We start from the raw sequence: 23,530 nt of genomic DNA on the forward strand, positions 1-23,530 counted from the left end.
GGGGGTGGGTGATTCTGGGTGTGGGATGGAAATGGGCACAAAAGCCATAGCCCCTTTGGATCAGATCCTCTTAGTTTCTCCTTTGGAGTAGTAATGGTCTTGGGCCTTGGAAAAAAAAAATAGCAGGAATCTAATTAACAGCTCAAAGGGAGCAATCAATTTACAATTGTGTGAAGTGCAAATTCCTTTGTGCACAAAACAAATTACAGTATTTGCAAATTTGTAAATAATGCACCACTTTCTGCTATCCAAATGCTTTGGGTGCCCCAGGGAGAAGGAAAAAGAAGTCTGAGAAGGCAAAATGTTAGAAAATGACCTATTGTCTCAAGAAATGGAATTTTAAAAATATCTTTAGCAATTGATTTTTTTCAATTGAATCCTTATTTAGGAACTATAATGGGGCCCAGTTCTTAGGTCAGTAGGAGAATATCTAGAGAAGTAAACAATTTCAAGTCCAAAAGTCACAGCATGTTATTAACAGGGTACCTTCTTTCAAAATTACTGAACAGGAAAAATGGCCCCCAACCCTCCCTACACGTTGAGTTTCTAGCAAGAACTTCCATTTTATAAAGGCAATAGCAAGGCCCAGTCATAGTAATCATTATGTTCAACGTCAGACAAGGAATTGGTGACAGATAAGGACATGAATCCAGCCAATGTGCTCTGAAGCAATGGTTTTGTGAAATGCTCAATTCACAAATCTTTACTGGGGCCCTTTTATAAGATGCTATCACTGTTATTCGAGATTCAAAAGATACTCTGAAGAATGAATGGTGTATTTAGGAAAGTAACACATTATTTTTTTCCAAGATTTTTAAATCTTGGAAATAAAATAAATCATTATTCTTTTCCAAGATTTTTAAAGCACTTCTGTACCTGTTGAGCTAGGAATTGAGAATACAAAGTAGAGGCGCCTGGGCGGCTCAGTCAGTTAAGCATCTGTCTTCGGCTCATGTCATGATCCCAGAGTCCTGGGATCAGCCCTGTCTGCTTCTCCCTCTTTTTCTGCTGCTCCCCGCCCCAAATAAATAAATAAAATCTTGAAAGAAGAAGAAGATGAAGAGAAAAAGAGAATACAAAGTAAATGTAACTATATCCCTGCCCTCAAGGTGTTCAATCTAATGAGAAAACAGAATTTAAGCCAATCATTTCAATATTGAGATTGTGCTAAAGAAGCGATAAGAGGGTGACACCATAGACACTTGGACAAGTGCTTGACTCCACCAGAAGATCTTTCTTTCTTTCTTTCTTTTTAAAGTTTATTTATTTGACAGAGAGGGAGATCACAAGCAGGCAGAAAGGCAGGCGGGGGCGGCGGGGGAGGGGTATGGGGGGCTGGAAACAGGCTCCCCCCCCCCAGCAGAGAGCCCGATGTGGGCTCAATCCCAGGACCCTGAGATCATGACCTGAGCGGAAGGAAGAGGCCCAACCCACTGAGCACCCAGGTGCCCCCACCAGAAGATCTTTCAACAGGAGATGAAAATCACCAGGCAGAAGGGCGAGGAAAGCATTAGAAGTGGAGGTAAGTGGACTATTTATGGGCCTGAAGCTGGCAAATGACAGTTCAGATGTGTGCTTTCCAAGTGATTCTCTCCCCTGTGTTCTCATTCACTGTGGGATGAGTGCAAATTGGTTAAACCTATTCACAAAATATTTTAGCAAATTGTAACAAGAGCCGTAAAACATATTCACATCCTTTCAGTTAGAAATTCCATATCTAGGAATCAGAGGGGCTGCCAGAAACTTATGTATGAGGAGGCTTATCATAGCATTATTTATAACCAAGAAGAACTGGAAACAGCTTCTATGTTCAATAATGGGGTAATGGCTAAAGAAGTTATGGAACGTCCTTTGTGTGTGGGGTGGGTGTATCACCTTTTAAGAAATATTTCAAAACAAGCAAAAATTATTTCTAAAAACAATGTCAGTTAATAAAGTATCATCCTAATTTTGTAATAAGAAAGTAAAAAGTAGTTCTCAATGTTGGTTGTAATTTTCACCTATATCTTACTTTTCTGAAGGTCTTTCTTATTTTATACATACCAGACAACAAAAGGGAGGAAGTTTCTCCTTATCCTGTGTGAAATCAAAAGAACTGCTTTTTGTTTTCTTCCCTCTTAAGAGTGTGATCCAGGATTCACAAGCCACTCTCTTAAGTCATATTCTCTTTTTGCTATCCGAGCTGGTTAGAAAAGAAAGGGAGACCAGGTGAAAAGTGGAAGAGAAAGGAAGGATCCAGAAGTTGAACACTGACATGAGCACAGAGAAGGACGGTGGGAGAGAGGGGCTTGTGAGGACCAAAAGAAAGGGTGAAGGTTGTGTGCTGAGTTACTGCATTGAAGATTTTAGGGGTGAAACATACACATATAAAAGGGTTCAATATAAGAAATGTCACAATGCAGTACACCCTTAAATGTCAAATAAATGTCCCTCTGGATAATTAATGTTACAAAAGTTTTGAGGAATTTGGTGGAGAGAGACATTTTTTGGTCACCTACATGTATCAATGAAGCTATTCCCCTAAAACCTCCCTTTAGCCATCTTTGTCAGAGCAAACAAAGCTGTAGATTACTCTCTCCTGGCCATCCTTTCTGGGGAACTTAGTTATGGAGAGCTCAAAGAACATCATTGTGAAGGGATTTTAACTACTAAGAGGAAAAGTTATACGAAAAATATGATTGAAACCAATTTGAATCTAAAATACTATCTGAGAAAATTCAATCTCTGCGCAAAAAATTCACTTCACCCTTCAATATCTCCTATCCTTTAAAATGTATTCACATAAAATCTGCTTTACAAGAGAGAACCAGCCAGGAACATAGCCCAAGAAATTTACCACTAAATGGGGACACATATGTGTTTCAGTTCTTAGGAAAACTGTGCCTTGCTAACTTTCTCCCTGGATTTCTCCATTCTCTGCATTGAAGAGCAGGTGGTGATTTCTCTCCTTACCTAATCTTCTTGCTGTTACAGTTTCTGATTGTTAAGCACCTTCCCCACACCATTGCTATTCTAGGTTATATGTGTCTACAACAGCATCAAGGGATCTTTGGCTATTACTAGTTAAATGGATCAACACATTTACCCAACCACAAAACTCAGACCCTTCAGGGGTTTTCCAGTCGATTTTAATTTAATCAAACCTGGCACTGGCAGATTTCCACTTCCTTTGTTCCTTGCGTAGACTTTGGTGTATGTGTGTTGGTCTCTAAAAGGGACAGAGGAGGCAGCTGTTGAAAAATGAGATTGACAGTTTTAACCACACAATTTGGTCTAATAGCTTTGATATGCTAAACTTGTTAGCTCCTCCAAGTGTACCTTTCTGATTTTGCATTACAACACCACATTGAATCCCTAAGGAAACCCGGGGGGTTTTGTTTGTTTGTTTGTTCTTGTGTGTGTGTGTGTGTGTGTGTGTGTGTGTTTTAATTAAAAAGAAAAGGAAGAAAAGAAAGAAATGCAAACCAGTGAAACCGTTCTTTTACATCGTCTCCAGATTCATTCTGCGGACCGCAGGCCTTCACAAATCCCGGCCCACTAGAGACCTTTAAAAAAGGAGAAGCTGAGAATACAGATCATGTTCTGAAGAGCGAAAACAGGTGATGTCATAACGCACAGTCCTGTGTGGTCACAGCCAAAGGCGGGTGGGGAGCTCGGGCTCCAGTGAGCACGGAGCTCCGCGCCAGTGGGTGAAGCAAGTTGTCTCCGGGGCCAGGAGGACACCGGTGGGGACCCGGCACCAATCAGGTTCTCGCTCGGCGCCTGCCTTTGTTCTCACTAGGGAGCAGGTTTCCGGGCGTCTCGCGTCGGGAACCCGCATTGGACCCGCACGCGCGTTGCTGGCCTCCTCGAGAGACTTGGCTACCTCTTCGCCTGTCCACCCCCCCAAACTCTGCCAGCCAGAGCTTTCCCCAATTACATGTGCCCTCTCTCCCTAGAGCGTGGACGCCAAAATCCTGACTCACCATTTTTAGCTTTGGAAGAGGCAAGTCCAGCCCAATAGTTTACATACGATTTGTTCTCTGAACCTTTCTTCCCGACCAAGACTCTGTGTTCTCCATGTTTCTGATCAACTGTCTCAGAAAGGACCGTTGGGTGAGAGGATAAACCTATCTTTTTGGCCCTTTCGTGCTGGACAAATAAAGGAACTTTCACTGCTGAAAGGACTGCGAGAAGGTACTTCAGATGGAGGAGGAAACCGCTAAACCGGAGGTTTTGTGTCCACACCACCCCCACAACTCAATTAGTGGCGTAAATATATCTCAGACGTCTACCCCTATCCCCCTCCCCACCCAAGACTCAGGTAATTGGTCTTTTGCAAAACAAGGCTCAAGCAAGATACATGATGCAGAAAGTTCTCTGAGATCTCTGGATGGCAAGCATTACGTGACTGCAGTCTTCTTTACAGCTAAGCTAAGATTCTGGCTAAGAGAAAGCCTATCACTGCCCTGATAGTGTGAACGTTCTAGCTACCGCCTCTCTCCCGTCCCCAGCCTTTCTCAAGAAACCAGGAAATATTTAGCTCAGTCTGAGACCCTCTAGCGAGGCTCTAGCTCCCAGTTTTTTATCTCACTCTCCTTACCATTTTTGCAGGGACCTAGAGAAGGGGGCGTGGCTTGTCTTCGGGGAGGGGCTGGGCTTCCAGGGATGTTTTGCATACGACACACCCTCTTCCTCCTATTGGCGGAGCAGCACAAACTGTATTCCCTTCCACCCCACTACCTAACTAACCCGCCATCGCTCTCCAGTTCCGAGCCTCGGAGATAAACTTAACTTGCCCGGAGATTCAAGGCGTCCTCGGCCTCTGTGATTGGCCGGCGCGGCTCCCAACCGGGCTCTGGTTGTTCATTGGCTGCGGGCTAGAGGCCCAGGGGCGTGGCCGGGGCTGTCCGAATGGCGGGAGGGGGCGGTACCGGAGCGTGGAGGTGGTGAAGGTGGTGGGGAGGCGGGGGCGGGGCCGCACTGAGGCGCTGCGGCGGCGGCGGAGGCGGCGGCAGCGGTGGCGGCTGCTCGTCCTAGCCTGGCGGGGGCGGGGGTCTGGAGGATGGGGGCGGGAGGAACAACGGGCCGGTGAGGAGCAGCCGCCGCCGTCTCCGCCGGCGCTTCGGCAGCCGCCGCGGTGATCGCCTCGGGCAGCGCCGCTCGTTCTCTGGCCGTCGCCTGCCGTCCCGACATTCCGCCCGAGGGAGGCTGAGGCTGAAGCGCAGCCGGCGGCAGGGGGACGGTCCGACCCCGCAGCGGCGCGGGCGGCCGCAGTGATACCCAGCCCCGGCCCCGCCGTCCGTCTTCGCCTTCGGCGCCCACAGCCACGATGAACCGGGGCGGCAGCAGCCCGTCGGCCGCCGCCAACTACCTGCTCTGTACCAACTGCCGGAAAGTGCTGCGGAAGGTACGGGCTCGGCCTGGGGTCCAGCCCGAGAGGGGCGCTTGCTGCCGGCGGGGCTCGGGCTGCTCGGCCCCGGGGCACACTGTTGGGGCGAGGCTCAGAGGGATCCCCGGGCACCTTCCCCACGCCGGGACCGAAGAAGGGGGCGTGGGTTGAGGGTGGAGGTTTGCACTGCTGCGTTTTATCTCCGCCGGGACAGATGCTAGTCCCGAGGGGTTGGGGATTTTTTTTCCCCCGATTTTCTTTTTGCTGCCAGTATTCTGTCTCTCGGCTCACCTCCCTGCCTTGCCACCTCCGGCCTGCTCCTCGGGCGGAGAGAGGGAGCGATCCTCCTCCGGGTGCTGTGGATGGAGGTCGGTGCGGAGTCTGAACAGCCTGGTCTGGTCTTGAGGAACCTGGCTCCCTCTTTGCTGTGTGGCTAACTCTTGGCGGGGGTGGTTTTTGTTTATTCGGTCGTTTCTGCCTTCCTTGTGCGCTCTCCCTTAACACGCCTTTTTGCATTCTCCTGACGGCAGTCTTGTGTCTATAGTTTAGTCTTAAAAGGAACTGGTAAAGCAGCTTGAACTTTATGCCCATGGGAAATGCTATTCGACCTTACAGTTCCTCTGGGGTTGGGGGAGGAGGAGACGGAGGTGGACGCGGGTTATCACTCCTCAGCAGTCGCCCCCCCCCCGCCCCGTGTCGGTCCAGAAAAATCAGATGTACAAATCAGCTTATTGCTTCCCTGAGTGACTGATAGAAAGTTTACTCCAGAATTGTTTAGCTTACTTGGCTTAATCACTCCGTTAAGGGGTGGGGGAGGGGAATGAGAAGATGTCGCTTTAGACCGAGAAAAGCTTTTAATCAGACCTGAACGGCCTCCACTGGGTAATATAATAATCACTTTCTTTTTCTCCAAACTGTATTTTTACGTTTCATTAAGCGGAAACAGTAGTTGAGGTGCTTCTGTTTGTCCAGTACAAATGAATTAAAATTGCTGAGCTGTGCAAATGCATCCGGACTGAAAGACTAAGACGAATACGGCACCGTTTTTAGTCAGTTTCTCCAAATACAGTGCAATTGGGACTGTTATTTATATATTAAAAATAGAAAGAAAGCATGTAAGTAAGCAAGCTCAAATATTTGCGCTCTTTGTCCAAAAACTGTTTTTCTTCCTCTGTGGGTCAGGCCAAGTGCCAATCAAAGTTGTTTTTCAAGCTTCTTTTCCCTGCAGTAGGGCTGCTGCTTCCCCCCCCCCCCACTATTTTGAGAGCATGAAGAAAGCAAAAGGATTGCAGATTTGAAGTTAACCGAACGGTTAAATATGCCTTAAATTGTGTTTATTGGATATGTTTCTCTTGAAACAGATTTTTATTAAATGTGCATGTTGCGTATGTGCAGTTATTTTTTTCCATAAACTCTGGGATCAAATTACAGTTGATACTTGCTCAGCTCATTGTAGGGCAGCTTGTGAGAAATGTAATGGATCAGAAGTGCAGATCAGCTTAGTTGAATGTTAACTCTTTCACTTCAGGGTCAGATGTCATATGAAACTAGCTTTTTAAAAAAAAAAATATTATTATTATTTCCTGACTTCAAAAGTGGTAAGTTATGTGTTTAACATGAAAAAATTGTTGGTTGAGACACATCTGATTAAACTCAGGCCTGGTTAAAATAACAGCTAGTTGTTTTGTTTTGTTTTAACTGAATAAGGAACAAAAGGACTATATTGACTTTGACTTTTTTTTTTAAATGGCTCTGGCAGTTTGGTAGGCTAATAAAATGTTTGGAGGTGATATTACGCTTCAAAATCTAGTTTGTTTGTTTTTTTTTTTTTTTAAAGAAAACCATGGCTATGGATCCATCACTCTTTGCTGGCATTCTTTATATCTTTCTCTTAGCTTTTAAGAAACTTATTTCTATTTGCCTAGAAAGAACATCCTCATTTCTAGTCATTCTTAAAAGAAAGAGGTATATGGAAAATGGATATTCACCATTTTCATATTTTGTAATTGCTATGTACCTCTGCCAATATTCCAGCTTTTAGTAACTCCAAGGTATTTAATATTGATTCATGCAGTAGCATGAAATAACTTTAGATGGAAATGGGATTGCTTGAGCCAGTTATGACATGACTTGGCAATATTTGTAGCTTTTAAAGAGTGCTATTCTTAAGTGCTCTTAAAAGATATCAAGTGGTTTAGCATTTTAAATTCTTCATCATTCTAAAAATAGCATGTAAGAGTTTATTTCTAATAAAGATGATTTTCTTTTTGATAGAAACTATATAACTTTAAAATTCATCTATAACTCTAAAAGTGTGATTCTTTGAATTTATCTTGTTTTCCACTTAATAAAGTGTTCAGTAATAACCAAGTGAGTCATAGCATTTTGAATTTTAGTTCATTTCATAATGAAGAATGAAACTCATGCACACCCAGTGTGAATTACTCTTTGCTGTTATAATCCTCATTAATGATGGGGAAAGAGTCACCTTTTATGTGGCATGAAGCTTTTTTCTTTAAGTAGCTTAATTTGTTGCAATGTATTGAATTTGGAGGGAGGGGACTTCAAAAGGAACTGGATTCACCTTCAATGAAATAACTTGGTTTAAACAATGTCCGAAAATTGAGTTATATATTGTATGAGAGTCACATTCATTATTAGAAGTGCTTTTACAATTTTGATTCAGTGTCTTCCAAAGTAGAAAGACTTCTTAAAATATTGAATATGCCTAATTTGGTAGCCTAGGTTAGTAAAAAGAATATATTACCCATACAGGGAAAGAAATGAAGGAACAACAAACTATCCTCACATCTATAACTCTTTCTAAGTTCTGTTATCAATGAAATAATTCAATAAAGTTTTTAATAAAAAAGGAAATGCTTCCACTTACTTGGAAAAGTTAATGAATTCTGAAGTAAAATACATGTTTCTTGAAGAAATTCTGGTGACAACTGGATAAATTTCAAAGTGGAGTACCAAACTGCATTAAGGTAGGTAACTGTCAGTCCACTAATCTTCTGATGAATGAAAGGGGGCATATTACAATGATTTTGAGTATGGAGCTGCCAGTACTAGTGAAGTGAATAAAATTGCACTTTAACATTTAAAAATTCTTTATGTGTTTAGGTAGTTCTAGAGATAGATTTTTGTTGGGTATTGCATTTTTCCACTTTGTTTCTATAATCAATTATTTTGGCAACTTTTTGGTGGTTGTTAAGCGAAAGGACTCCAAAAATAAAATGGGAAATACTAAATTGAACCATATGAACCTCACTTTTATAATTAAAATTGTCAATTAATAGCAATTTTATAAGGTTCATTCAGTAGAATGTAGAATATAATTGCTTTGGCTGATTTTTGTAGCTGTACTCTTGATTAATTAGGTTTCTTATATATATATTTTTTGATTGTCAAAATCAGTTTTTTACTAATTTATCTTTTTACTTATTTTATCTTAACTATTTTATTTTATCCTTACTATTGTTATCTTAACTAGGTAGAGATGAAGCAGTGAATATATGATAGCAAACCATTATACAATGGTTTTCAAGCTGCTTTTTAGGAAGCCCTAAAATGCCTTTTTAAATACAATTACACTTATTCTTAAGTCGTAACTTAAAAATACAGCTACACCAAAATATGTTTTACCAAATTTTAACAAATTGTTTTAAAAGTTACCTTTTGTTACAAGATTATTATGTGCAGGCTGTGAATTAAAGCTTGTTCTGCTATGCTTATATATGTATTTGAATCTTTTTGTTAATATGCTATTGGTAAGAAAGATGGTTAAAAAAATCCTTCCCACGTGTATCTGCTCATGTTATATTTCTACTGTTATAGTTTTATTTGTTAACAAACTTCTTGTTAACAGTAATTGTTACTTCATAACTAAAACACATTAAAATCATTGTTTTGTATATTTGTATGTTGCATAGTTCAGATCCAATTGAAATTTCATTTGTAAAAGGGATTCTGTTACTTCTCCCACCTTCCCACCCCCTGGGAACTGCCAAAACATACCTTCTAATGTAGTGATGGGGGAAGCCACTAGATGTGCTCATGGTCTCTCATAGATCTTGTAGTTTGGTACGTCTCTGGCAGGTCTTTTAATTTGGGGCAAATTAGTTAATTTCCTTGAAGACAAATTTTTTCCTGTAAAATGTAGATAATTTCTGTTTGACTTAAAGGTTGCTGCATAGCTTGAGAGAGAGAATGTGTTAAAGTGCTTTGTAAACCATGAAGTGTAACTTATAAATATAAGAAACATATGAGCCTATTTATTTTTCCAGGCCACTGTAGTTCTTTGTGAGTTACAGCAATATATTTCAGTACATAGTGAGTAATTTGGTTAGTCTTCACTTTTCTGTCCTTTTTAACTATAATGTCTGTAAATGAGAGGTAAAGATACTATGCTTTGGTTAGAATGATCAACATACTGGTTTTTGATTTGCATATTTCTATTTATACCTACTCCTCCCCCTCTTATGTACTAATCCAGTGCATTGCTTTTATTTTTTTCAATAATTAGATAAAATGAAACCGCCTTTTCAACACTTCGGCAGATGAGGAAAATTAGTAGTTTGAAAGGACTAAAAAGTCAAAGATGACTATATTTAATAAAAGTTGGGGATATCTAGGGTAAAGCAAAGAATAGTTCTAATTTAGGAAAAGAGTTATGGGAGGAAAGGTGTCAGTCTCTCTCCCCATCTCTGCCCCATTTTTCCTTTTCGAAAGTATTGGGTAATAACTCAAGTTTTGTCTAGACTTTCATTCACTATTTTTAGAGTGCTTTCACATTATCTCAGTTGCTTCTCACAGAAAATTTAAGTGCTGTGACCTCTATCCTACAACTAGTAAAAGGGTCCATTTAATTCTTAGAACCACTTCTGTAATAAAACAATATTCTTATGGTCCCCTGAAGTATTGAAGCTACCAGGGAGTATCTTCAGCGTCTGTGAACGGCTCTAGATCCTCCAAACACTCCACCTGGCCATTCTTTCTCTTTATGGCGGTGAATGTCGTCAGTGGTTCTTCAATGAGTAAAGATGCTCATTTTTGAGCAAATGTTTATCAAAAGCCTACATGGGTAAACGATCCATTGGAAGTGCAAGCTAGGCAAATAGATTTTAATAGGGTTTCCTGATAGGGTTTCAGATTCCACGTTGTAAGGGACTATTAGGAAACTCAGCTTGTGGAGTTTTGGTGTGCTATCAAAGAAGCATATTCACAGTTAACTCCTTCATTTCCCGACTTCTTAATGTGTGTGTAAGGCCAGATTTTCCTCTCATACTTCAATCAAAACATTGCAACAGATTGAATACAGAATCAGATATAAAATTCAGCTGTCTTCTATTAAACAGATACTAAAGAGATCTGCAAGCCATAAATGTCACTCTGCTCACTATTTTTTTGTTTTGGAAAATAAAGTTATTTTCCTAAAAATATGTGCCTTATGTTAACATGTAATGGATTTATTATTTTAAGTGACTTAACATTTAACATTTTCTCAGTTTTAATTCCTAATACAGTAAATATTGACAGTTATAACCCATACACAAACAAAATCTCTTTGGTTCCCTCTGAAATTTTTAAGAGTGTGAAGGAGTTCCAAGACCAGAACATTTGAGAACTGTTGTGGCAGAGTTCATATACATGTATGGTGCATATAAATGTAATTCCTAGGAATCTGGGGGGAAAACAAAAGGCAGGTACCGCTCACAGAAAATGTAGATGAGGCCAACCCAGTCACCTCTATTCTGTGTGAGGATCACTTGCAGAGGCTGCCTAGCACCTTTTCAGTGACATCGCAGAAGCTTCTCCACTCTCACAGTAAGGGTAAGGCTAACTAGAAATGATCTTTACTTTTCGTGACCATCCCCTTACCTGGTAAAAACCAGGGAGGGGGACAAACACGTCTCTGGCTCTGAGAGAATATTCTAAGTACTCGGCAATGAAGAATGGTCAGATCCAAAGATTATGTCCATTGTGTTCTAATCAGTTGACTCTTGGCTGAAAAGGAAAGGTTCAGAGTAGCCAGGTTAGCCTTTTTTCTTGAAAGTTGAGACATGTGGGAGAAGCAACAGAAGAAGAGACAAGAAAGAATCAGAGAAGTATTACTGTAGACTGCTGATAACAAGCATTGCTAGAATAAAGGAAAAGAACACCACCACTATAGATAGGAATTAGGACAGCTCTGAATGTGGGAGTCCCTAAATACTGCAATCCTCAAAGATAGGGTGTTTTCTATTTTGTGTGTAGGGGGTGCAGGTTACTCTGTCCACACAAGCTACAACAGACAATCACCTGTAGTTTAGTGTGGTCTTGAAGGCATGGGCATAAGGCTCTATTTACTCGATTAGATCTAGTGAGACCTATAAATGACTACCAGTGTCTAGACTATCCCTACAATACCACTGTGGTGGGGGGCAGGGATGGGGGAGGAGATGGGATTCACCCATATACAGTAAATACATGGCAAAACCAAAATGATTGGTGATGTTCCCACACAGTTACCTTAAGTGCATAAGTAGATGAGGTATAAACTTAAAAATATATATCCTATATCTAAGTCTACAGTTAACATGTAGAATTCCGATTTGTCTTTCAAAAATCTTCAGAGCTTGTGACATCTCCGAAGTGTTTCCTGATCTTTAAACCACTTTCCTTCTAGCTCCCAGGACTGCTGTTCCGCCCAAATATACTGCCTTTATCATACTTACCACATTAAACTGTAATTAACAATTATTTGCATATATCTTTCCCCTACTAGGTTTCTTCTTATTTGGGATCTAGTTAACAAAGTTTATTTTTAGCAAAATTAGAATTCTCATTTAAAGATCTGTTGCTCTTATAAACGTTGGCAGTATACTTATATTGAATATAATATAATCTGATAAAATGAGAACTTTTCTCATTTTCCAGAATAGGTTTGATATTTGTCTGATATGTCTGGTCTTTACAGTCATATTTTGTTTTCTACGAAGAAAGAACACTTTGAGTTCAGTGGCAAAGATGACTTTACCATCTTCATGACCATGGGAATGTTTCAGTGAAATAAGCTATGTTTTGGAGGGAGTTCAGATAGGGGGCTGGAATGTCAGTTCACTAAGAGGGTCAGGACAATGGCCTTAGCTATTGGTCTTTTTCAGAAATGTAAAATAGCCATTGCTTTGTTATGGACATATACTCTACCTCCTGGAATGTGCTAGGTTCCTAAGGGATGGCAGTTTTGGAGTACTAAGGACCTACCTTCAAACTTCCAAGATTCGCTGTAGGCCCCTTTCTAAGGTTCTTTTCACATATTATTCCAGGGAAGCCTTTCCCTCTTCCACTTCCCCCAAGCCCTTTATTTTGGAAATCTCCCAAGCCAGCTGTGATCCCCTTGGCCAGCAAGCACTCCCTTAGTAACTGAACCAGACAACTCTTCCTGGGCCTGGACTGCCCCTTAGTTAGCCTTTACTTTTTTAGATCCACCCAGAAGTGAGTCACTTTTTGGTCTATGGGCCAGCATATTGACTGCCCCCGGAGGGACACATGAATATTATGGGATGTTTCATGGTGGTTTGGAATAACCTTGCATTTTGTTGCTCAAAGCTTCCAATAAGGAGTAATGGGCATTTAACCTTAGATTTCATGAAGAATGTATTAAACATATCATACATGAATAAGGGTGAACAAGTATAAAAATGGCTGATTTAGGGCCATGTTATTTCTTGCACCAGAGATTTCTTAAAGTGTAAAATATGCATTTGAGTGAGCCTTATTTTTTCTACTAATTAACAACTACTTGTAGTGGAGGTAGGTATATGTTCTCATTCCTAGGTACATATTTTATTTTTACATCTCCCTCTCTTGCAAAGATGAAACTAGTCGCTTGAAGAAATGGAATTTCTCTTTCCAATTATAGATACAGGCTGAATATTGAGAAGGCTGAAATTAACCTCCTGGCTAACTAAAGCTGGATTCTGTGAAAGATTATTGTAATTACCTGAGATCATAACCCTTAGTTTTGAAGTGTATTTTATAATGTCAGTAATGATACTAGCTTTTTTTTTTTTTTAAGGTTTTATTTATTTGACAGAGAGAGGGAGCACAAGCAGGGGGAGCAGCAGGCAAAGGGAGAAGGAGAAGCATACTCCCTGCTCAACAGGGAGCCCAATGTAGAGCTCCACCCCACATGCCTAACTGACTGAGCCACCCAGGCGACCCACTGGCTTCTTTTGAATACCTCCTGTGTGCCATAAACTTAACTATATAAGCCCTGCATATGTATCACATTTAATCATCATGGTGATCCGATAAAGAATTATTACATTTTATGGTTGTAGAGTTAGGGCTCAGAGAGCTTTAATTATTTGTTTAAGGTCATAGTACCAATAGGTGGTAGACTCAGGATTTGAAACCAGGTCTATCTCCTTATACAGATACAAACACTGAATTTCCTTAATTTACACGTTTTCTTTATGGAACAAGTTTCACAAAATGTGGAATTAATAAAACTTACTAGGACTTGATTCATCAAGAGATTAATAGGGATTTCAAATTCAGATATTTTCTATTTTTATATTAGAAATGCAAATTTCTTTAAAAGACTAAATAGATTGACAAACAAATTGAGATTCTCATAGAAAGTTTTGGCCTATCTAGTTAGCTCTGTTACCTAGGTCTGTTAATTATTTGATCATTCTTCCTAATCCCAGGATGGATTTTTCCTAGTTTTCCAGCAAACATTGACCTATTTCTTTTGCCAATCAGTCATTCATTAGTTCGGCAACACTGATGCATTCAGTACTGCTGACATAGATCTGACACAAGACATTGTCTAGAAGCATTTTGACTGTTCTGTTTCTGGAGTAGGACCTCTAAAGAAATGTTCTCAATTTTTAGTGACATTTTGCAGTAACAAAGAGTTATTTAGGAAGATGTAACATAAATGCTCATTTCCACCATATTCCATATTGGCTTTCTGTGGTAAGGCAAAAATGATGCTAGAAGGAAGCCCAGTTCCTGGGACTGGTGTCCAGCCACTGGCCTCCCCTTACCTACCTTTTGTATGTGACATCTACAGAAGACTTACAGAGGAGTTACCATTGTTACAAAGGGTTTATGTTGGGGAGAGGAGTTTGTGGGAAGATGTGGTCCTGCTATTTGTAAATTAGAACTCTTGAGAGTCTCTCCATAGAAACACAGTAAGATATCTAGTTTACTATTAATATTACAGTTCTATCAACATGACTTTACTCATTAGCTTGGAAACCTAACCACTAGGTATAACATTGTCTCCAGGGGAAATTGCATTCCAAAATCTAAGTAACTGCTTCACTGGAGGGCTTTCCTAACTTAAATGCTTAACAGTAAAAAGGGTAAATAATTTTGACCAAAAATATTTTGTCATATGTTCCCTCTGAAACTATGTTTGGTTATTGTGTCTAACAGGAAGATTCCATGGATGGAGTTCTACCCAGTATTCAAGTAACAGTTGAAATGAAGAAGGGGATAAATATTGAGTAATGGTGAGGTGTTGGAATAACCAAGGGCCCAACATCAAGCTGGCTTATCCTTGCATGCTTTATACTTTGTTCCTATGGCTCTGGCCCAGCACAGTTCATTTTAAGCTGGGTGGGATATTTTTTTACTTTACATTTTGTCTTTAAGGTAATACAAATGGAAAAAAAAAATTTAACCCCTCAGGAAGTTTTCTTCTTTATATGAGATTAGGGATTTAACTTGTATATCTTAATTTTTTTGGTATAAATTAATAAAGGAAAACACACCCAGCAAATTTACTCCACCAAAAGGTGATTAAAACAAAAATCACCTAAGCTAAAGGTATCTCAGCACTAAATCCCAAATAATATTCAAATTCTTTTCTATAAACCTTTGTGAATAATATATTAGCTGAAATTAGTGAATTCTTGGGGGGGTGCAGAATATCTATTTGTGTTGTACTTTTATTTTTTGATAGAGTATGACCTATATAATTAATAATCTTGTAAGCTATTGTTTTATATTGGGTAGCTATTAAGATAACCACAAGGTCTAAGTTTTTAATATTCTTTAGGCAGAGTGTATTGTTGAATACCCAAGACTAGTATGAATTCATAAGTGTTCTTTTATGCAAGAGACCTACTTAGTATTTAGTGCCCTTGAAAATGGGGGAAAATATATGTTTAGGCAAATATGAATGTGAAAACAATTCTCTTTTTCCGTAAAAATACACTCACATATTATATGAATATCTGTCATTCTTTTATATATTCATTCAGCAAACCTCAGATGCTCCTGTTAAGTGCTGAAAACACAGACAGTGAGGACATCAGCGTTCTTGGTAGAAGCTGGGTGACGATACAGCCTACATCTGGATCTCCGAAAGAGAGCTTCACAATTATGCCCCTCATTTGACAGATGGTATAAATAGTGTTTGGCAAATTTCTTCTGCAGAGGACTATATAGTGAATATTTTAGGTTCACAAGCCCAAAATGAAGCCTAGGTAGTTTCTGTGCAACAACAACTCAACTCTGTCCTTGGATGGCAAAACCAGCCATAGAGAACTCATAGAGAATAATCATAAAATGGGAATGTATATATTTTTATCAAAAAAGAATTGTTTTTACACTTTTATTTGCCTAAACACATATTTCCCCTCATTCTTAAGGGCACTAAATACTATGTCTCTTTCATAAAGGAATGTCTCTTTCATAAAGTATGTCTCTTCCATAAAGGAATACTTAGGAATGGATGTGGCTTTTATTCCGATAAAACTTTGTTTATGGACACTGCAGTTGTAATTTTATATTATTTTCCCATGTCATGAATATGCTTTTGGGTTTTTTTTTTCAATAATTTAAAAATATAAAACCCAGGCAGTAAAAAAAGAGACGGCAGGCTGTATGTAGCCGGCAGTTGAGCTAGCTGACCTCTTGGTGTAGGGGACGTGCAAGGAAGTGGGCATCAGAGGCCTAGATTAGCTGACTTTTCTGGATTGTGCCTGCTCATTACTAACATATAGACAGTATATTACCTCCCTAAAAAAAGAAAAATTCCTATATCATTCGAACTGTATTTTCATTAGTGTGCAAAATGAATCCAAAGCTGACTATGAATAAACAGCAAATCTGCAAAAACATCTAATTAGAATGACTTGTCTTTAGTACCTGGTTAGATAACATAATTTGAATCTATCCAAAGTAAAATTTCAAAAAATCTGTAAATACTAAATATTCTTGAAAGCACATTTGTCAGGCCATTAAACACATAAACACAGAGTCCCCTCCCCCTTTTTCTTAAGCTCTTTTGCAGTAACTCCATATCACACCTTGTTGTGGTTTTAGTAGGAGTACCATTATATATTCCACAGCCTTACATTTTAATTACAGTTACATTTCAAGAATTTTGCAAAACCTAACTAACGAATGATTTGATTTGAGAGACCATAGTGCAAAACTGGCTGCTTAAGATTCTAAATGTGTTCTTTGTGCTGGTCAGAATCCCCATGTTAAGATTTCAGAGCTCTGTCATCCATAGTGTCTTTGAGGTCTTGAGTGAGTAGGATATAGGATAGTTCCCTAGACGCTTCTTATGACTACAGATGGGCAATGCGACACGCATCATACTTTTTCTATAGTGAATTTTAAAGTGTTGAATTCATTGTCTCAATTTCTCCACCAACATTAACATAGTGGCATTCAAGAACTGTGTCATATGGTAAGTGAGACAAACACATACTCCAGAGCTGACAAGGGTAGTACCCGAGTGCTGGGATGGGCAGTATGTGCGAGGAGAGGGTAATTCAGTGGGAAAAAAACCCTCCCCTGGTGAGCAGAAGTGATGGCTGTCAATAATTCAAAAATGGAAAATCGTTAATTATTCAGGATACTTTTTAAGACGAAGAGTTTTAAAATTTCACACCGAGTATTTAGTCAGTGAATATAAAATGGCACCATTTACCAGGGTTGCACCTTTGTAAAAGTATCAGTATATGATGTCTTCGTGGTCTTCAAAAGATGTCTAGAGCAATGACAAAGCCAGTACCGAGTGCAAGATTCAGACCCTGAATCAGAATTTTCACTGAAGTGAAGATTGACCGACAAGCTATGCATTTTAATATTGTGTGCTTCATACTATATCTGGTAGGGAGTTCTTTTGACCAACTCTTGTTATGATTCTATATGGGAGAATTAAATTTATAAAACCCAAGTACTGATATGTATGATTATGCTTATCTAGTTCTCTCTTATGTTATGAAGTAATCACTAATCTGGTGTTCTTAGTTTTATTTTTAAAGCATAATTGATATACATTATATTAGTTTCAGGTGTACAGCATAATGCTTAGACATTTGTATACCTTGCCGAATGATCACCACAGTAAGTCTAGTTACCGCCTGACACCACACAAAGTTATGACCTTGTTTTTTCCTTGTGATGAGCACTTTGAATATTTACTTTCTTAGCAACTTTCCATTGTGCTCCAGTAGTACAGTCACCATGCTGTATAGTCCATCCCTACTACTAATTTATTTTATAGCTGGAAATTTGTGCTGCTTGATCCCCATCACCAACTTTGCCCACCCCTCCACTGTCTTCTCCTCTGTATCTCTCCTCTCCACCCATCTAGTCTCTATATGAGTTTGATTTTTCGTGTGTTCATTTATTTTTTTTAGATTTCCAAGAGGTAACTGAAACCATATAGTATTTGTCTTCTTCTGTCTGACTAATTTCACATGGCATAATACCCTCAAGGTCTCTCCTTGTTACAAAGGACAAGCTTTCAGTCTTTTTCGTGGCTGAGTGGTATTCCATTGTGTGTGTGTGTGTGTGTGTGTGTGTGTGTGACATCATCTTTGTCCATTCATTCATCGATGGGCATTTAGGTTATGTCCTTGTCTTGGCTGTTGTAAATAATGCTTTCGTGAACTAGAGATGCAGATACCTTTTTGGGTGTTAGGCTTATTGTTCTCTTAAGATAAACATCCAGATGTGGAATTGCTGGGTCATATGACAGTTCTACTTTCAATTTTTTTGAGGAGCCTCCATCCTGTCCTTTATAGTAGCTGTATCAATCTACATTCCCACCACCAATATACAAGGGCTCCCTTCTCTTGTCCTTTTGATGATAGCTATTCTGACAGGTGCGAGGTGATATCTCATTGTGGTTTTGATTTATTTTCATTTCCCTGGTGATGAGTGGCATTGAGCATCTCTTCATGTGCCTATGGACCATCTGGATGTCTTTGGGAAAATGTCTATTTAGATCCCTGCTCATTTTTAAAATTGGGTTGTTTGGAGGTTTTGTTACTGTATCAGTTTTTTATATACTTTCAGTATTAACCTCTCTTCAGATACATGATTTGCAAATATTTTCTCCCATTCACTGGGTTGCCTTTTTAATTTGGTTTCCTTTGCTGTGCAGAAGCATTTTAGTTTGATGTAGTCCCACTTGTTTATTTTTGCTCTTGTTGTCTTTGCCTTTGGAGTCAGATTAAAAAAAACAAACAAGAATGATGTCAAAGAGCTTAACACCATTGTTTTCTTCTAGGAGTTACATGGCTTCTCGTTTTATATTCAAGTCTTTCATCCATTTTGAGTCAGTTTTTGTGTATGGATTAGGATAGTGGTCCAATTTCCTTCTTTTTTGTGTGGCAGTCCAGTTTTCCCAGCACCAATTTTAGAAGAGATTGTCCTTCCCCCCTGTATGTTCTTGCCTTCTTTGTTGTAAAGTAATTGACAGTGTATGCTTGGGTTTATTTCTGGGCTCTCTATTCTGTTCCATCGATCTACATATCTGTTTTATGCCAATACTATACTATTTTGATTACCAGAGCTTTTTAATAGATAAAATCAGGGAGTGTGATCTTTACTCTTTTCCTCAAGATTGCTTTGGCTGTTCTGGATCTTTTGTGGTTCCACATAAATTTTAGGATTGATGCACTTCGGTTTCTAAAACAAATCCTACGATGTAAAAGCAGCTATTCATGGAAAATAATTTACTTTTAATTGATGGTAAGCTTTTAAAGGTAAGTACATCTATGTGTTTTTTCTTTTGTTTCCTTTACTAATGGTCTTTATTAAAGTGATTGCAGAGACAATGTTTGTCACAGTGGCAAATGGAAAGAATTGATCATTAATGAGTACCTTGATGATAACTCCATCTAACTTCAGATATTTATAGAAACAGTTGAATTTTTTAAAAAACTGAGTAAGAAACTCACTCAGAATCCTACTATCAGTATGCTATCAGGTGTTATAGCTTTTGCTTTAAAATGCCACTAAAGTCTGAACTTGCCCTGCCTGTACATTTTAACAATTTTAGCTTTTAATAAACCACAGTGTTACCATTTATCAAAGGTACTCTGATGTCATGAGAATGAAGTAGTTTGTCTACCGGTACTTCTAGCTAGCTCATTACTTTGTCAGTGACAGGTATACATTTCATACCCATAAAATAATGGAGGAGTATATTGTTATTATAAAAGGATACTTCTTTTTATTCTATCTTTATAGTCTTTTAATGGTAGTGTTTATGGATAATCAACTATTTGACAGAGCTATAGAGCACTTGAAAACCAAATTGCAATGTGCTGTCAGTTGTAGATCAATCAATTCAAGATAAGGGGTGTCTAAAATGAAAGTGTAAGTCAGTGGGAAAGCTAGATTGAACTCCCAGAAATGTTGATACATACGTTTTCTGGATCATATGTAAATGCATAATTGGTTTACAGTTATTTCTAAGAAAAAACTTACATTCAATTACTACGTTTCTCCGCACAAGTCTATAGTAGATAGTTGCTTTTCAAGGCCAGTTGAATCCATAGGAGACGCAACCTTCTTTTGTTGGTCAAGGGTTTGTTTTCCTGAATGTCATTGTAACCCCAGCAGCTGCCTAACCACTGGATAACAAGTGTTAGGAATTAACTTGGTTTTGATTGAATGGATATCCTTTCCAAATTGCTATGATTGACTGTCCTCCCCCAGACCCACCCCTGAGACCGAAGCTGTTGTTTTATTTAAAATGGTTCCTTTGGGGAAAGATGGAAGTGATATATTAACAGAATAATAATTCTGTAAGCTGATAAGCCTATTTAATGTCCAGGACAATGGTTCTTGAAGTGTGGTCCTGGAACCAGGAACATCAGCATCACCTGGGAGTTTGTTAGAAATGCACTATTTGGGGCCCTGACCCAGCTCTGTTGAATCGGAAATTTTGGAGGTGAGGCCTGCCCATTTGTATTGTTAAAACCCCTCCAGGTGATCCCGATGGGTTCTTAAGGGTCGAGAACCACTGGTCTACAGTTATTAACCAAATGCTTCTACAAATCAAAATTGTATGGGTTCATTTTATTTCCAATATGCTTTATCGATTGTTTGAGAAATGGGGTAAGAAGAGGAAATTGTTTCAGATTAAGTCAGTATGAAATCCCTACTTTTTATGGATAATAAAGAGTATCAGCTCTAGAATCAGAAAGATTTCTTTGCCTGTTTAAAAAAATACAGATTTGAGACCATCTGGTACAACATGCTCTTACCCTAAGAAATATAATGTCTTATTTTATTGTTGCTGGATTCTGAACTTTAGCTTAAGGGAAAAAAAGAGAGTTGGGTTTTAGAAGCTGTTTTATGACTGAACTCAAATGAAAATATCTTTGGAAATTGCTTATTTATATAAATATAATGTTTTAGTACCAACATTGATAGACTTGGATGGGTCTCATCATCTTAAATTATTTTTATTTCACAGAAGATTATAATTTTGGACCTTTTTTTTCTGAAACAGAAAGAGAAGTAGTGATAATATCTGTGATAAACAGATAAGTGATAAACCTGTCCTAAAGACAGGTTTAGTATTGAAAGATTGGAAGTTTTTGATTGTTTTGTTTGTTTGTTTTGTTTTGAGTCCCTTAGACAAATTTAAACATACCTGTAAATTATGGATATTCCTCTTTACCTATAAACTGGTTGCTTACTCTTCAATTACAGATGGGATGTCAGAAAGCCAAATCAGGAAGTCTGAAAATTAACACAAAGGAAACTCTTATACGTGGGCTTTCTATAAATCCAAAGGGTAAAAGGTTGCTCTTTGAAGGGAAAAATTGCTTCGGCCAGTTGTAGTTCTCTCTAGGATAGTAAATAGAAATAATTTTATCTTCTTATTTGGTTGCATATAATTTTGAGGTAATGGGAGTTTTTCTCTTATCGTCTCTAGCTTAGTGGTAAAATCTAACCTGTGTTGACCTTTCTCAAGAAAAATAACAAACTGTATTAAATTGCCCCCTACTCCTAAATTTCTATTTATGTGTTTGCTGCCCCCAGAACCATATGTAATTACTTAATTCTAACCCATGGAGAGTGATGCTTTTCTATTGACCACTTTTCTATCCTTCTGCGAGGAAAGGACTAATATAGTACCTTAAATAGAACTGTCTCCATGGCAATGGGCAGTCAGCTTTTGACTTTGAGACTCATAAAAAAGGAAATTTAGAAAGGCATTTTCATGGTCTAAAATAGCAGTGCAGCAAAAGGAAGGTATGAGAATATTTCCTGTCAGTTATTGCCTGTCTGATGAAGCTAGCATAACATGGTTTTTTTTTACATAGCACTTTTCATCTGAGCATTTCAAAATGCTATATAACAATCCTTCCTTTAATTAAGGAGCAATAATTATTATCTTCAGATTAATGGAAAATTTGAGCAACTCAGATATAAGTTTAGGATGGGGGCCCCTGCCTGAGAAAAAAAAGGGTTGCTTAGCTCTAGTTGTAATTTTATTCTCATAAAGAATAAAAATACTAAATTATGGGTCATTCTTGATTATATTTAAATAGAATTCTCCGGGGAACACTGGAAGCAGTGACAAGATTAAAAATAAAAGCAACACTTCGTGCCTATTTTTTCCCCCAACTGCTTCCTATAATTTTGTGTCTACAGATCACTTAGGAGACTCCACTGGCAACCTGCCTGCCTTCCTTGTTCCCTCTTGCATCCATACTTACTTAAGAGGCAAAACTTCGGTTCTCACTGTCGGGCCACCTTGCCTTCCATAAAGGTCTGTGAGAGTGCTGTTTAGTAGGAGCTAAAGAATAAAACCACATTATCATCTGTAATCTTTTGTCTTTTCTGTATGTATTTCCTTCTCAACTAAGCCTTATCTCAGTAAGGGTTCATTTCCAGATGAATCATCTCTTACTTTTTAAAGTATCATTAGTAAATCATTCCTGGTCTGAGGCTACTCTTAATAAGGGAATCAACTGAACAGATATGTGACCTAAATGCAGTAGTATACTGGACTGCTCTTGGGATTAGATTTGTGCATTGACATGAATAGTGAATGTATTGTCCGTAATAGGTTATTGAGTAGAAAAGGCTGGGTTTATTTTTTTAAAGGATATATTTTGACATCATATGACTTCATACCATTTTCATTCTTAAAAAGGTAAAGGAACTAGAAGGTGGACTCCAGGGGTGCCTGGGTGGCTCAGTCAGTTGGGCATCTGACTCTTGATTTCAGTTCAGGTCATGATCTCGGAGTCCTGAGATCAAGTCCCACATTGGGCTCCATGCTCAGCAGGGAGTTGGCTTGAGATTCTCTCCCTCTCCGACCCCACTCACACCCGCTCTCTTTCTCTCTCTCTCTCTCTCTAAAATAATTACTTAAAAAAGAAGTGTGGGCTCAAATTAGTAATGTCAATTCCTGGGCGGTGGGATTGATTACTGGAAATTATTTTTATCATTTACTTCCTGTTATTGTCTTTTGTTTCCACAATAAATGTATATTTCATAAAAATTTTAAGAACGATCACTATTTTGAAATAAGTAGAACAAATAATTTCAGTGCAGAGAGCAAATCCAAATGAGATGATAAATTAAAGGCCCATTGAGACAAAAACAAAAGCTGATAGATATAATAGATATCCATAGTAGCTGTGGTAAATTGCCCAGGGAATAATACTGTGTGTGCAGGTGGTTCATAAGGACTGAAACGTATAGACATCGATGGATACAATCTGGAGATGAATGAAGGTATTGTAGCTATCTGGATAGCAGTTTCTGTTCTGTTATCATATGCATCATTCCAAGATTTCTCTATAGGAGCCTGTTGTACTTACTAGTATTTAAACAGAAATTTAGTTTTTTTCTTTTTAAATTTGAATTCAGAAGATAGCT

The 23,530-nt window shown here is 38.7% G+C and overlaps 1 protein-coding gene across 1 annotated transcript in view; it reads left to right on the forward strand.

Moving 5' to 3' along the window:
* The first annotated feature begins 5,061 nt into the window (after positions 1–5,061).
* SESN3 (sestrin 3) overlaps positions 5,062–23,530 on the forward strand; it is a 73,760-nt gene continuing 55,291 nt past the window's right edge. The window contains exon 1 of the mRNA XM_044258272.1: positions 5,062–5,389. Coding sequence (XP_044114207.1) covers positions 5,312–5,389 — 78 coding nt within the window. The 5' untranslated portion in view covers positions 5,062–5,311. The remainder of the gene's footprint in view (positions 5,390–23,530) is intronic.

This window comes from Neovison vison, chromosome 7 (genome assembly GCF_020171115.1).
Source record: "Neovison vison isolate M4711 chromosome 7, ASM_NN_V1, whole genome shotgun sequence".
In the NCBI taxonomy this organism is placed as follows: Eukaryota; Metazoa; Chordata; class Mammalia; order Carnivora; family Mustelidae; genus Neogale; species Neogale vison.